The sequence below is a fragment of the Trichoplusia ni genome, unplaced genomic scaffold, assembly GCF_003590095.1.
Source record: "Trichoplusia ni isolate ovarian cell line Hi5 unplaced genomic scaffold, tn1 tig00002222, whole genome shotgun sequence".
In the NCBI taxonomy this organism is placed as follows: Eukaryota; Metazoa; Arthropoda; class Insecta; order Lepidoptera; family Noctuidae; genus Trichoplusia; species Trichoplusia ni.
The window spans coordinates 11,283-28,517 of record NW_020800227.1 but is presented as its reverse complement, the minus strand read 5'-3'; the positions used below and the strand labels follow the sequence as shown (position 1 = coordinate 28,517).

Below are 17,235 nucleotides of genomic sequence, written 5' to 3'. Positions count from 1 at the left end.
GCCGCGTTGTGTCCCAGGTTCTTGAGGAGCGTCGCGTCGCCCTCGTGCAGCCGCCACAAGCGGACCTGGAACGAGGCTGCCACCAAGAACCTCGCGTTCGTGCTCTATGGAGAGAAGGAATCATTGGTTACTATTTGTGAATGCTTGTTACCACTATACGCCTAAATGGTTAGACCGATTTCGACACTGTGTTAGCACAGGCTACTTTTATCCAATTTCGTTAGAGAAGAGTAATGTTTTTAAAGCTATAACCAACTTCTAAGCAGGGGAAGCCACAACTAGCAACCTCGTCGAATCTTACTTGGTGATCATACTATTACAAAAGTTGTAGGGTTATAACACTTACAGCACAAGATGGGCGTAGTTTCGATTCAATGCGTGTTTTTTAACTACATACTCCTTTATTGACAAACATTTAAGGAACATGAACAAAGACCCTCAGATTCAGGACAAGCATTGGCAGATGGATTATGCAAAACTCTATCTGTGTACAAAGTTTTGTCTGAATTCATTCAGTGGTTCCGCATGAAAAAGTAACAAACACCCACACATACAAACTTTAAGGTTTATAGGTTGATAGAGAATGGATGTAAAGGTCTAAATATGCCCTTGAAAATGCAATTTTTTCAATGAATTCAATTTTGTAGCGTGAACCGCGTGTTGAATAGGTGAAATTTAATTTGTACAACTGACCTAAATGATATTACCCAATGGTAAGTAACAATAAATTACAGGTTTCTCTAAGTTTAGTTCAAAAATCTTTATATTATTTAACAATCTTATATCAAGAAGAAAGTTTTCTTCCTATGTAGAGGAACTTGCTAGTACCTGCATTATGCTTCACATACTTATTATTTACATAAGTAGATAGCTTCTATCAACAATTTCAAGTGAACTAGAACAATGGGTTCAAGTTTTAAGATATAGTATACTAGCAACAGCACAGGGATGTTGTGTATAAATAGAACATATTGCCCAATGTGTGCAGAAAATTATTTAAAAATAAATAAATAATTTAAAGATAAAATAAAACATTTTGTATCACTCACCTGATTATGCGGAACAATTTTGATGGCACTAACATTATTTCCATGTTTACTCTTATTGTCACAATTTATATTATACTTATATCTAATAGACGAATTGTTTAATTCCCATTCGTAAACATTATTATCCTTATTACAACTATATAAACCATATTTTCGATTCCAATCCAATGTAGTTACACTACTGTTTGTTTTTGTATCGTTTAATACGGTTTCAACTTTTGCTTGTGCTATGGAATATACAAGGATCTTTCCATTTCTAGTGCCGAGAGCTATGCAGTGTGTTTCCTCTGATATACTTTTCCTTTTTGAACCCTTTTGTGGGGATCCCTGAAATAGAAAATTTAATAAGTAAGATTTTTGTCAAAATTAAGTATATTACTTTTAATCAAGGACATTAGTTTTAATACAGATTTTGTTTCAAAAAAGTGTTAATGACGTCGAATTAATAAGTCGGAAGTCCATCAAGGTTGTCAAAACAAATTGATTACACCATGTTGCATACATTGAGGTTACAATTTGTAATTATTTGGACGGTGTTATATAGAAAATAGTTTTTATTCAAATGTATTAAGTTTATTAGAATGTAAGGTACTGTTAGGCTATATTTAATACGAGTTTGTAAACAATTGATTAAAGTGCACTTCAATATAGGGTTAAGCAGCCAAAACAAACCTTTCCGCGATTCTTAATGTAGAGAAACCATTTAAATAACTTTATAATTCAAATTATTACAGAGTTGGTCGGCTGCTATAGGTTATAAGTGCAGTAAAAGTCGCGGGAAAGGTATTGTTATACTGATATATTTATAAACCACGTGTTAGACTCACCGCTGACTGTGTCACCGAAATCCATTGCAAACAAGAAGGCGGCGCACTTAAATGTAGGTCTGGCGTGTACTCCTGTTTGAGTACATTAGTTTCTGTGTCCCATATCCTTAGTCTACCATCCTGTGTGATGGCAGAATAATATTTTCCATCATCGGAAAACGCCGCCTCTGCCATGGTTCATTCCGAACTGACAGCTGACGTTCCGTTCCTGGATCACTTGAAATCATCACCACGTGATGATTTTGTACTACGTTCGGATTAACTGTTGAACAATAAAAAAAAAATATTTTAGGCATTGATCTTTGAGCTTAAGGTTTGAGATTTTATTTTATACTTGCTTACAAGTAAATGTCACCAGAAATCACATGAAGCATAAAAGCGAGTTAATTCTTTGTTTAGTATTAATAACAAAAAGCGTGAAACGAAATTTTTAATATTATGAATAATGTTGGCATGATCAAAAATATGTAAAAGTGGATTCGATTTTATTAATGCACGACGAACCTTCGCTGAAGTAATGTTACATTAAATATTTTTTGTTATTTTCTTTATGTTCACACTTTTTTTCGACAGTTGATCGTATATTGATCAATTATAATTCAAGGTGTCAAACAACCAATTCAGGAAATAAGGTCATTGATATTGCAGTCTTGCACAATGACTGTGTTGCCAAATCGATAAAACAATCGAAGTTACCGATCCCAGTTTGGTATCGGACGTCACTAGCACCTGTCACGTCTGACATTATCGAGAATTCGGAGTCTTTCTCCGTTCATAGTTCGTGTTCGCTCGCGATCGCGAATGTAGTAGGTGGAGCTCGCAATTTTTTGTTATTTGTGCTCTCGTTCCACTTTTCGAAAGTATTCTTTTATCATTTCAAAATTCGATGCTATGTGCGGTCATTGCCTTGATATTTCGTTTCTAAAGTGATGTGTGAAGGATGTTTATAGTTGGATCGTGAATATGATGTCACTTTTATTCTGCGTGATACCTTGAAAACATGAGTGTTAGTGTTGAGGGGGACGTGTCTAGCCCCCTGTCTGACGGGCAGGACGCGACTTTGGACCAAACCATATCGAAGTCTTCGTCGGAGAGCCACAGCTTGAAGAACGATGAGTCGGAGGCTTGTCAAGATGAAAAATCCGAGCCCAGTACCCCGAAGTCGCATCCGATGGCGTTTACCATCGATTTCGGGGACACAAAGCCTGTCGACACTCGGAAACTTGAGGAGTTGGCTAAGAAATCGCAAGCTCGTCACCAGAGGGTACAATCCATGTCTGCGAGTCTTACGAGGCCGAGCCCGACGCTGCAGCGGCCGCCGATGAGCGCCAAGCTCCCCCGCAAGGCTCAAGGCTACAACTCCGAAGGTTACTTCTCTTCTGACCAGGAAGACAGCGGCCTATCGGGTTCAGTCAAGCTCAGAAACAGTCCATTAGCACAAAATGTTACGCACATGACCAGTCCTATATCAAATAGACATATAAAATCCCCTAGTACTGAAGCTGTCCTGCCAAAACGCACGTCCAAAAGTCCTATAGTTGATAATATTATGTCTAGAAGTGATAACTTTATGTCTCGTCAGGGTTTAAACCTTCCATTGAAGAATAGTTCCTTTATGAGAGAAGTGCATAGAACGCCGAGCTATGGTAACATAAATAGGCATACTATGGGAGATATAGCTGACCAGAGCCCTGAGGGAGTCATGTTGACTGATATTTCAAGTCCTGAGTTAGATATTCTTACACCAGACAATGGTCTCTCCACACCGGAGCATTCTAAAAGCCCACTAATCCGTAAAAGTAGAGCTTCTTCAGAAACCCCTGATTTGTTTAAAAAGTGTATGTCAAAAGAACCTATTTACTTAGATGATGAGGTTGATAGAGAATCTAATAACTCCTCTACAGGAACATATACAATTGAAGGGGACAATTATACTGAGGAACAAAAAGCTAGGATGAGTATAGACAGAAATTTCGGTACAGAGTCATTAACTAGTGTTATTGAAGACACTCTTAAAAAACGAGGTAATGAAAGAGATCCAGAACTAGTTTTCGACTTTCCAAGCACTCAGAGAGTAATAACTAAGGAGCCAAGACGAGACATCGGTCTCCGTAGTCCATTACTAAACCAAGCATTTGAAATACCAAAAGTATCACAGGATAAAAATGTATTAGAAATTTCCTGTTGCTACGAATCCCCAACTGAGAATGATTTGGCAGCACAAACGTCAAAGCAGATCAAATCAACTCGGAGCTACCTTGAAAAGATAAAGAATAGAGTCAGGACTATCACAGAGAAGACCTTTGCTAAATCACCTCCAAAACATGAGGAAGATGCTGATGTTGGTACTTTCACCTCTGTAACAACTTCTGGAGTTTTGAGCTCGAAGTCTCCCCCAAAAATAGAGCCTGTCAAACGCAGGTGTAGTCTAACCAAATCAGAAATAGACCAAACAGACTACATCCACAGGCTATGCAGAGAATCCTCCGTCCCGGTCTCCTTACCAGGCAGCAAACTTGGTCTAGAAGATGCTAAATTCGAGAGCAGTGCTTTGAAGAACGCTCAGAAAGCATTCAGAGAGGACAGTGGGGTATCTTCAGACATGACTCCGGAACAGGTGGTTGGGAAGTTGTCTTATCTGAGCCTCAACCGGTGCAAGGGAGACAAAACATGGATACAGGACTGGGCTGAGAGTGTGAAAAAGTATAATAATAACTCTTTGACTAAAGAGGTGACTTTGATTGACGATAGGCCGCCTTTGAGTCCTAGACAACTAGTCAAACGTAAGTATTTTTTAAAAATAATATAACTTTGTTTTAACTCCGTGCTAACTGACTGCTACAAAGATAGCCCTGTACCACTAACAAAATAAATCGAATTTCGACTAGAAGTTTTCAGAAAAACTTGCACGTATTGAAAAGTATAATATCATTCGCCTCTTCTTATTCTCCTATGGTGTCTAGCTTAAAACAACCGTAAGACGTTTTTGTGGAAACGGCGATGGAAAACATTTAAAATAGCTAAGAATTTTTAAGGGTGTATGTAAGAAAGAAAATATTCGAAACCGGCACAACTGATAAATAATTTTAAAGGGTATATGTAAAATCACATCAAGTTATACACTAATCAAACTAAAAGAACATGAATACCGATTATTTATCCTTTTTCAAAACCGCCATATTGGCGTAGAAATCAGACGCACGAGTGTCCGTGATACTATTATTTGATAGCAAAATTCCATTTCGATTCTAATTACCTTAGGTACTGAACGCCCGGTAGATGCAAAACGGTTTACAAAGGATAAATTTCGTTTTACATACAAAAGATATTCCACTAGCTTAGCAGACGAAAGTATGCTTTATCAAAAACAGAATTTCGAGGTGATTTTTTGGGGGGGGGGGGGAAATAAACACAAAGAAACAATAGAAATATACAACTGATTGAGTACTTAGATATAATGAGCTACTGATAAACACTACTTCCTAATTACGATGCATTAATTTACAAGTAATTAGTATATAAACATAATTATCACATTGTTAATATACACATATGCAGTTATTCACTCAAATTTACAGAAAAAAGTGTCTGTCAAGTGGGTATCTATATCAAAAATAACAGTCACTCTATGAAATAAAACATTCAATAAATTCAGTTAATCTGCGAACTTAACTCGACGCAGCTTGAAAAATGACTAGCGAACCGTTATTGCTACTTAATATTATAAATGCGAAAGTAACTCTGTCTGTCTGTCTGTCTGTTACCTTTTCACGTCTAAACCACTGAACTTAATTTTAATAAACCATTTTAATGAAATTTGGTACGGAGATAGAGTTGACCTTGAGAAGGAACATGGGATAATTTTTATCCCGGATTTTTGAAGAGTTCTCTTGGAAACGCGATACAACCGACATCGACGCGGACGAAGCCGCGGGCGAAAAGATAGTAACAAATAAAAAAGAAAGATAGAAACGTTTATTTTACGTCAAATGCAACGCTATCATAAAATACTTGTAATAAACATCTTAAAAGTAGTTCCAACTTCTTCCGAGATGGGATAGTATTGGTAAAGTTATGTGCTAAGCTTAGTATATCTACATTTCAAACTTAACGATATTTAAATGACATCTGTATTATATGTGTGTAGGAAATAAAGATGTATTATAGGAATATCCGCCTTGCTTGGCAATTTTATTTATGTCTATTTGATTGCAAGGTAATTCTCACGTGGAAACATGTAGTACCACGGATTAGATTAATACGGATTAATAGTGGGAAGAAGACAATATTATTCACAATAATTCATATGTATAGCAAAACAACGTTTGCTGAGACAGCTAGTTAAATTATATTTTTTTTGAAGCCGCCATGTGATGTATTTCTGAAAGCAGTCAAACCCTAAGCGTAATCTAACTGCTGCAATAGATAACTTTTATAAGTATCGATAAAGCAATAAAGAACTTAGGTAAGGATAATGTTTTCACCCCCATTTTTTTCATATCAGTATTTCATGAAATAAAAACGTCTCTCGCTCTAAGGCGATTATTCCTTATAGCGCGAGGGTTTTGCAGACGTACAAGTCTACGAATTTGAAGTCTGACAAAGAATTTCTAAGGAATTCAATATTTTTGTATTATTTTGGGCTAACTTGCTTACCAAAACCACGTCGTCCTCTATTCTACGGAAAAGAGTATTTTAAAATTATTCCGTTACTTTAAAAGCTTCCGTTTCCGATATCGAAAACCTGCATTCCAACGGAATTTATGTAAATACTTTTAAATTTAAAATACCGTTATGTAATAAGTAAAATAGATAGCGTTTAAAAAACATTTTTTTTTCGCTTTTTAAGTACTGGCAATCTTATATTTTTTGATACAAGTTTTACAAATAATATTTTTTGCAAATTATAATACAAAGATAAAATTAGTAAAAGAGTCAACGCTCAAACCTGCGACTCTTGGCTATATTAGCCAGTCGCTTTATCAACTGCGGTACCGAGGTCACTGACCAAAGCAAGGATCTGAATTTGTTCATTGCATCGTGACACGTCTTATCGCAGACGTAAAGTTCGACTCATGTCTGAGGTTCTATTTTTTTCAATGTTTTATTTGCATGTAGTTGCAAATATATTGGCCGATTAGCGCCTTTTACGTATTAAATTCCTGCTTCTAGTTTCGTTTCAATAAATTGATTAAACTACTCGCCATTAGAGTTTCACGTGGTAAAAGTGTTCAAAAAGAGGCCCAAAACGTAGAATTCTGTGTCCAAAAAGAGACCCAAAACATTTGATAATCTTTTGAATTCGGATGTTAGATTACCTTAAGTGACCCAACGTAAACGTACCAACTAAATATCTACACTTCAAGTACCACAAATGATAGTCAACCATCGAAGGCCACTGTGCACAGGCCATTATTTGAATGGCCGACGCAAGCCACATCAATAAAGCTTGCAACATGTCGCATGAAACGTTTACAAATAACTGTCTGCAGCCATTATCCCTACCAAACGTGGCTTCCTGATCGATCAATATGTCGCAAAGGATATTTAGCAGAAGGATAGGATGAAATAATCCGTTTTATTGATTTAAGCAATTTATTATGAACATATGCATTGAAATGAAATTTATAAAATAAACTAAGATTGTAAATGCGATACTGTGATTGTATGTGTGAGCGATTTTGTTACTTCTTCGCTCGTAAATGGCTTTACCGATTTTAATGAAGTTTGGTATGGAGGTAGCTGACATCTTGGATTAACAAATAGGCTTTTATCTGACTACGATAAAGGAGAGTTATGTGTGGGCTAGTAGAAAATAGTTCATGTGTATAATTAGCTGTGCTCAAAATGTTCATTTGTCTCCAAGCATCTAACAGTGACATGTATAGTTTTTGACTATTGGACGCTCAGGCTACTTTACATTCCAAAAGTCCTACCGTAACTAGGAAAGTATAACATTGAATTATTCACTTAACTGTTGGCTTCGTTTAAACCAATTACGTAAAGAAAAGGTATAATTATCTTCTTAATTAGGGTTTCTCTTGACAGCACATGTTTTTACACCATTTCTAATTGGTGATTCCCATTGTCTGAACCGTATTTACAAAGTCAAATGAGTATCTATTATAAAATGGCCACCGTAAGGCTAATCATCTACTTTTCTGTTATAATCTTCAAATATTGAGTTTTGATTTTTGTTAAAAAAAACGAAGCAATTTCCTCAATTTTAGTTATCAAAGAACTTTTTTATTGAAAGACTAAGAAAGTTATATACCAGATCCAACAGGCAAGCTATGTCTAGGTAGTTTTGTAGGACATTGTACTGAATTAAATATTTTAACATTAACCTTTTTGTAACCAATAATAAATATTTATTAATTAAAACTATTATACAAAGCAAGTACGTGAATTTTCATGCATGCATCCTTCTCTGCATGAGAAGATGTTTTTGCGTAACACTGGGACAATAGGTTTGATGCGGTACGTAGCGATACAGTTTTCGATTATAATTGATATCGGTGCTCATTAGTGCTTATCGTCATTATCTTAATGCACTATAAAGATTCTATAGAACTACAGATAAGGTTGTTGTGATATGCAAACGAGTGCGTGCAATGTCATCGATCAAAACTACATAATGGATGAGTTGAAAATCTTCGAGTTCCTCATATTCCAAGTAATTTTATAAATTGTCAGGCAAAAAAAAAATTACAATTGCTACGAATTTGTAAGAGTGTCTTCATCAGGTTATATTTCATTTAGTTTCTCCATGAACCCAATGTTAAGTCTAAAAATCAATCTGATAATTGAAATCTGTTTCTGGCTGGATGCTCCTGAGGCAATAGGTCCGAATAACTATAAGTCTGTCTGTAAAATTAACAAACCTAGGGTATGTCCCAAGAAAAATGAATTGTGGAGATGAAAAGCAGGGTTAAATATAGAATACAGCTGAAACCGATAACATTAGCACTAATGTTATGGTAAGAATTGTCATTTGATTTAACGATTGTATAGAATAAGGCCCGATACAATACCTTGCCTCAGTCCATAGCTAATCATTACAATATATTCATACATACTAGTTAACATGTGTGCTTACACGGTTCTAAAGCGTCACGAAACTACACTATTCTTAACGTTGCCTAAAGATTTCACTAAATTACTAAATTGAGCTACTTTTACCGAGTATGCAACAATTTTGCCATTTGACGTAAACAGAGCGAAAAATATAATGGTAGAGTTTTTATAGAGGTTGTATCACTAGCTAAGCCTCGCGGTTTTACTCCTGTTCTGCTCCTTTTTAGTCCCAGCGTGATGTTGTGTAGTGTATGTCCTTCAAATGAACTATACGACACTAATAAGATATTTCTAGTTTGAACCAGTAGTTTTGATAACATTAGCATTTAACTAAACAGACTAACTCTTCAGCCTGAACAATACTAGGCGTCCGTGTCTACTTCCTTGAGCTGTATTTAATGTTAACGCATAGATTATAACGCTCAGATATAATATGGCGTCCTATTGGCAAAATAAATCAAATTTCATGAGAATCGGTCTAGTTGTTTCGGGGGAGTTCAATTACGAACACCGTGATACGAGTATTTTTATAATAGGTAGGTAATTCCTTTATAAATGGAAAATTCATCTAGCAACTTTCTTGTTTAATTATTTCCTGTATTTTTCAGTTTAGCACGTTCGACCAAACGAATTGTTCACAATTATAATATAAGTATAGATCGGATGACAATTTTAGATCATATGTGACGGATTTGTACGTGCTTAAGAGTCTAACTTGCAAGATAAAACGTCTAGTCTCAAGAAATGAGAATATGAGATAAAAATTATGATAGTAGTCATTAAACATGTACTATTATGTCTTCTGGTCGTTATTAGACGATATTTATTGCATAATATTTCTACTACCGTTTACTAGATGCGGAGAAAATTCTCGATCTCAGTTCCTTTTGCTCTCTTTGTCCTTTTCCCAATATTCGTGGTCTCTTCACTCTTTAGCACCAGTCTAATGTATTTCTAGCCAAATGGGCTACCTTCAAGTCCCTTTATTTCCGACTTAACTCTACTTACGATTGAAATTAATGCTTACTATAGTTAGTAGTAGCAATAGACTTGTACTTCTCAACCTGTTAACAATACAGTTGGCAACAAATACTCACGGAAAGTGAAAATGCCACTATTGACCGTACCCTTTTTAGATTAAAATAAATAATAACTCTAAACTTTATGGTCGTTGACCGGCTCCAAATCTAAATGTGTCTTGGAAAATAACACTTTTGAATGTTTAGATTCCAAACTTGTTACCGAAATAAGTCTCGAAAGTTTGAAACGTACTCTTTACGCCCATATCTGACTTTTGACAGTGATAAAAGGGAATTCCGAAGTTAGAAAATGAAATACCTTTAATTTATTTTTAGTATATTATTTTAATGTATTTAAAGCAATGTTTTTAAGAAGACTCATACTACGGCTGTTATCATTGTTAACATAAAATTTAGTTTTTTTTAACTAAAGGGAAAGATTTTCAAGTTGTCCTTGCAGAATAATCTATAAAAAGCTCGAGAGCTGGAGTCTAGACAGGCTATGAACTTGTTAATTGAGTCTGAACCTGTTCTAGAAAGAGCTAGATGTAGAAATTTTTGATAAGGATACTGTCCTTGTCATAGTAGTTCCTTAAAATCATCCAAAACATTTGGTTTTACTGTAATTACAGCTGAAAACAAATAACAATTAAAAAATCTTATTCAAGTTCTGCTAAAAATGCCTTAAGCAATTTTATTTATTGAATAGCTGAACCTCGCGTTTAATCCATTTTTTATTCGGAAAGTTGATTTATTAACCCAAAACTATTTGATTTTAATTTAAAATTAGCACATTCAAACATTTTTTTCGGATACGCCCTGAAGGTTCTTTCACATAGCGATACATACAAAAAATACAACATTTTAACAAATCCTTAATTGTCTTCAACAAGTTCTAAAATACCTCAAAGTTCGTTCCCATCATTTCTCGCAGTAAAATATTTATGAGTGTGTGTTCTTCATACGAATGAACTCCACTTTTACGAGTGAACAATGAACGTAGAACAAAAGATTTTTGAATGCCGCTCCAATGTTTCACTTTGGAATGTTAGCTTTTGGACTTTGGTTACTTTTGTGGGTAGTCATGATATTTAAAGCTTTGTTTAAGCTGTAATGTGGAATGACTTTTGGTGATATGTTACTATGCCATATTTTCTAAGAGATCGTTTTTTTGTTCTATTTAAACTACTGTTTGGTATTTTAGGATTTGGTTTAGTTTTTGGTTTGATAATGGAATGGGTTTGTATTAGTTAGCGAATAAAATCGAAGTATGTTTTGAATAGCAACTTCTGTTCACCGCTGAATCTTATAAAACATTGCGATAGCTCCAAAAGTCCTCTTCAATTTAAAGATCAGACATAGGCAAATCGGCAAATATATTAAATATATATTTAATATATATTAAGTGATAAAATATTGTATTTTTTATTCTTAAGCTCTACCTTTTAAAGTCAAATCTCTACCCGTATAGCACGACCATTAAGCTGGTAGTGCTATAAAAATGTTAATAGCTTCGTTCGTTGAACCTAGGGTGTTAAGGGCGGGAACTAATCAATGACCGCTTGTGTCACAATTTAGTTCCGTTGACCTTATTTATTATGGTTATGTGGACCTTAGACGAGATTATCATGCCTTGGAAATTCTTTGTTCTTTAAAGTGGTATTTTTGAGTTTATAATTTAGAGACTTTTTTCTTTTAATATTAGATATAGACTACGTAGTCCTTTTATAGTAAAGTGAATTTGTTCTAATAACTTTTATTCGTTTCCTTTTAATTCAGGGGTATTTACATCAAAGGAATAAACTTGTCGTCAGCTGTTACTTAATTGCAAATCTTAGCTAAATTAAAAAAAAAAACGATTTTTAGCTCAGTTTTCTGATTCGTAGTCGCGAACAGCTTTTTCTTAAACAAAGGAAATGAATAGATAGTGATTATTTTCAGTCTAATAAGGAAGAGCACAGAGAAAAGCTTTGAACGTACGGCAAACGCTCTATTGACAAGAATCGAACTCTGAAAACAGAGAATTCAAACATTTTTGTTTGAACTTATAATAATGACCATAGTTTACACAGCCGTCATAACTTTTAATAGACGTTTGCAAACAAATATAGAGAAGCTTTGATGTGTGTGTTTATTTTATTAGTTGGCGCAGCTTGCTAGTAGCCTATCTGTTTTTGTTATTAAGAAAAATATGAGTTAGGTGCTGGAGCGATGCTCTTTTGCATCTTGGAAAATAATGGTATGAAATTGGAAGCTACAGATTTCATAGTTACAGTTTTTTCTGTCTGTTTTTATTATTTTGCCTTTTTCATTTTTCAAACTAAGTATTAGGTTTTTCAAGCCGTTTAATTTCAGCTAGTTCTCCAATTTATTGTACTGCATGACACAGTAATATTTCATAATTACCAAAAACATTTTACATTAGATACATTATAGGCAAATACGAAACAACATAAGTGTTCTTAAATTACACGGAACAGAAGTTTGAAATATTTCTATTCCACAAAGGTCGCACTTGCAACAAGGCTGAATAACTTAGTTTCCGTGGCCCTCACCTATGCAGGCGGCCATTTTGTACCTTTTAAACGAAGTCGCCACTTGTAACCTTATATTGGCGGCAGCGCCGTAATGCAATTTAAAAATGGAACCTGCAATTTTCTATTACATGGTAATATCATTTTTGCTTGTTCAGGTCTTGTCTGAGTTGCTATCTACATAGGAATTGAATTATAGAAGTGTTTAATATTACTTTATGACTAAAATTGATAGTTTTTTAACGCCCTTCGTATACAAGGCAACCTTCCTTACAACTGTTCTCCGATTCTGTCTTCCGCTGAGAAAGTATGTGGGCAGTATCTTAAAAAAATGGATATCGGATACTTGTGTTGCCTCGTGTACGGAACACCTGTAAATCGACAAAACCAAGACTAAAACGATATACAATAAAACAGAGCTTTTTATCTGAAATTGCGTAGGTAGCGTGCAAGCGGCAGAGATCAAAGCTAATTGGCTTCCTGTATGCGAACGCCAAGTGCCTTTAGACATTACTGGGCTAGAATAACAGCTTAGTTTCATAATTTTTTATGCCTGTTTTCTTTGTGCATATCCTTTGAATGTGTGAAATTCCTTGCATTATCTTAATAGCGGGCTTAACATATGATGGGAGAAATTTGGATAATATTGTTTAGTACGAAGCTTACAAATTAGTATATTTCTCGAAGCGCAAATGCTGACAAATCGGCTAAAATTGTATTGAATATTGAAATCGAAGCTACGTCGCCTATAGAAACGGAATTTTATTCCTATACATTTAAGTTTACCATTCGTTTTCAATCGTAATGAGATGTTGCATTGTTTGGAACTTTAGGAGAAAAAATAATAGGTTCAAGTGGGGATCCCTAGACAAGACGAGTGTAAAATATTTACTTTTCAAGTATCTATGAAGATAAAGAGCATAATGGTTATAAAAACCAATACGCATTGATTTAATTTAGAAAAAGTATTGGAATTCTAGCGCTTTCTAAGTCAAAAGGTGAGATTTTCTCGACTGAAATAGATTTCGTCGTAACAATGCGATGTTTCATTTGTTTCAAAGAATTTGAATGTCGGTAAGAATTCCTAATTGCTTTAGCCTTTGAACGTCGTTAGTTTTGAAACTGCCTAATTTAGGATTGTTTCAATTTACAATGCTTTTCGACGCTTCTGTTAGTCAATTTGAATAATTACAGTAATTAAAACTAGACATCTATGGATAAATGATTTATTTAAAGTATAACCATAGACATTTCTGAATTTGTTAACTAAATTTGTGGCCATAAATAATTTTAACATTTCAAAACAGAAAAATGATGATGTCATTTTGAAATTACCAAGTTATAAATGACTTGTATTGAAAACTAATAATAAAACAAAAATATTGTACAACAAACAAAACGTTTTGCATACTACCCACTCTTGAAGCTTCACGGCCATTATGCTAATATACCACGGTGCCGTGTGGTCTTTACAAATGATGCAACAAACAGTTGCCTAGGGCTATTACAAATACTTAGAAATACAAAACCGAACTAGTTTAGTGTTTCAACGCCTGATTGGTGAGTTCCCAGGAAAGGGACGCTTACTAACAACCCATACGCGTTTGGAATAGTTTTCCGTATTACCAGGAAGTAGGGTCAGCTAAAATGGGGGTAGTTTTAAATGATTTAAAAGGGTTGAAAATGTAGTCTTTTCATTTGTCCCTTTTAGTGCACCTAGAAGCCGTATGAAATTAATGTTTTGGTATTATAGAAAAGCTTAGTTTGTAAGTTGTTGTGTTGGGTATAAAGACGTGTCAGATAACAAAATAAATTATTACAAGCATAGAAATAAAACGCTATTATAAAAACAGGTTTTTATCGTAAAATACTGAATATTGATACACTACAATACTCCTACAAAAAGATTTAGAACTTAACTACTTGCTCCGCTCTTAAGTTGTCATGCTTTAAGACGAGAATATATTTGCAATTATAATGAGAACAAGAATCTTAACTAATCTCCACCAAAAATTGAGCAATAACTCCTCAATAGGAATTCATACTTTACTATAGTCAATATTTAATAGACTCACAAAGACCTTGAAGTTTGGCAAACACTTTATGATTGTCAGCAACTTTAATACGCGGAGCTTAAATGTTAAAGGATAAAGTTGTAAGATGAACTATAAGTATTGGCGGGAATGTCAGCCGCCATGCTGGGAAATAACGAAAGTTTAGTTTGGAATTCGAAATATGTATTTTTTTTATTCCTTAAGGTTTCTTGCTTGTTGGACTTTTTTAGCAAGGTTTAAGTAAGGACGTATTGTTTGATTTGAATGGCCAGTATCACAGTATACATTGTAGTAACGGTTTTTGTCGTTGGTACATTTTCATTTCGCAATTCTGTTTTTAAAAATCAGTTCTACGGTTGAAAAAACACCTTTTGAATTCATAAACAATTACTGACGAAAGTTCTATAAGAATGGAGAATTAGTATTCGTTCAATTTAGTACTTTTTGTCAACAATTTGGTATACTCGTAGACCATCTGTTTCTATAGTGCAAAGATTACTTTACTTTTGTAAAATTTCTTCATATCCTTGTAACCACTGACTCACTTAACATTAACACAAATATCTAAATCACTATTAACGGTATTTTTTTGTCGACAGCTCGCAGCCCTCATGCGGGTACACCGACCAAAATACCAAGCCCCGTCGGCACGCTACTATCTAGGAGGACACCGGTAAGTTTTAACGTTAATCTATTTGACATGAGAGCTCAACTTAAGCTAGTTATTAAGTTTCTATGCCTTTGCGATGTCCCTGTGTATTTCTTTTTCTGTTCCATTTTTGGGCATACTAGTTGATATTAGTGTGGGTTTTGGATTATTTATTGGGTAAAGACGTTCAAGGATTCATAGTCTAGAGGGTATACTGTCACCATTTAGTTACGGGGGTTCTTAGTCAAGAGAGTCTACTGTTACCAGTTAGAGTAAGACAAGCGTGATAGCGCATTATACGATGTAGAATGGCATATCTCTTCTACAACTGGAAATACTGAAATAGTATTGCTAAAGGTCACTCTGGAGGTTTAAGGTTTAAGAGGTTATATTTATTTAAAACCTCTTTGATACGGGAAAATTAAATTTAGTCATTTGAAAATTCGTGTTTTAATGTTGAATATAAAAAAAAAATGAAATCAAGACAACAATATCTCATCGCAATAGGTTGCATCCAAGTCCTGCGACCCCTAGTACAAGGGAAGGGCTAAGAACTACTGTGGTGTTAGCTATTAAGATTCCGGATACCTCTCTGTCATGCCCAAAGCTGTGGATTCCCACGTAAATAAAGTAAAACGACATCGTAAAATTTTGCTGCAACGTTGCTATTTCAGTTTAAGCAATACCACTGGGAGTTTCAACACGAAAAGTTTACGGAAATGCAAATAAAACGGTTTAATTTGAACGCTAATGATTGTAACAATAATTTTATTTGTTGTAATGACATTGTTTCGTGTTACACAACGCAGTGACCGTTGTAATTTCACTGCAAGAATTTGATTAATGATGCACGTTTACACACCTTTTATTCTAATTTGTTTAACTTTTTGTTTACTTGAGTTTTAAGTGATAGTAAGTAACATGTTTGCTAACAATATTTTGTGCGTTCTTTTTGATAACAATTAACGTCATTTTTTAGAAAAGTGCTTTTACATTTTATCAGAAACCTAACTTTAAATAAATATAACATCTTGGTAGGATGAACTTATGGAGTCGGAGTTATAAAAAGATTGAATTAAATATTAAAGTCGTTACGTTTAATCAAACAATGAAAAATGATAACTTTTAGGTAATAATAAATCTGCTTTGTCAATATTTTATCAGACACTGTAATTTTATTCTCGTGGTAAAGATTTTACGCCCATTATTGTAATTTAATCATCTTGTTAACATCGTCAACACGATTGCTCGAAATTCCGGGAAACATAATTATGTTAAAGAAACATTTATACAGATAAGAAATCATAACAAGTTATTTTTTTTTATCGTTGTATGGTTATACCCTAAATCGTTTTAAATATTTGTCGAAATGTGCTTAAGACATTAAAATGAAGTCTATTTCTTGATCATGAATAAAGCTATTCGCGTAAATATTTTTAGGAATATCTTTATGTTTTGCATAAAAACCATTCCTGTTTAAAGATCTTATGGATTTTAACCGTTTAACACAAAGATTTTTGTTGGTCCGAAGTATACGACCCATAAAATAAATATACACCTTTTTGATAACACCTTCCCTATTTTCCCTTTCCTTACTAACCTGACCTTTTTTCTAGGGATCCTCAGCAAACTGGATTTTATCAAATTTCATCCCGATAAACGGTCAAGAGTGAAACGTATCGAAATCGAACATCAGTGTAATGAATTTGTAATAAACTCGTTTGATTTGAGCGCAGTTTCATCTATTTATAAATGATCAAGGTCTTGTTCTGTTTTCAGACAGTTTGTTTGTTTTTAAATAGCTTCGAGTTTAATGTAGATTGTAATTGACATTGATTTGAAGGGTAGTTGTAGAATACATTCTTATTTTTATCTTACGTGTCTTGCGGGCCCTGGGCGTGTTTTAAGTAACGCGTATGTTAAGTAATCACATTCTGCAAGAAAGCCTACCTTAGTGAGATGTTTGAAGATATTGTTTGTTCAAACTTTATCAACTGATGACAATGGGGAATATGCACGTGACTTA

The 17,235-nt window shown here is 34.4% G+C and overlaps 1 protein-coding gene across 1 annotated transcript; it reads left to right on the top strand.

Annotated features, from left to right (window-relative positions):
* The first annotated feature begins 2,580 nt into the window (after window positions 1-2,580).
* LOC113507493 lies at window positions 2,581-16,944 on the top strand. The gene is made up of 3 exons (XM_026890348.1): window positions 2,581-4,659; window positions 15,160-15,233; window positions 16,826-16,944. The coding sequence occupies exons 1-3, from the start codon at window positions 2,877-2,879 to the stop codon at window positions 16,880-16,882; spliced, it is 1,914 nt and encodes a 637-aa protein (XP_026746149.1). The 5' UTR covers window positions 2,581-2,876; the 3' UTR covers window positions 16,883-16,944.
* The last annotated feature ends 291 nt before the right edge of the window (window positions 16,945-17,235 follow it).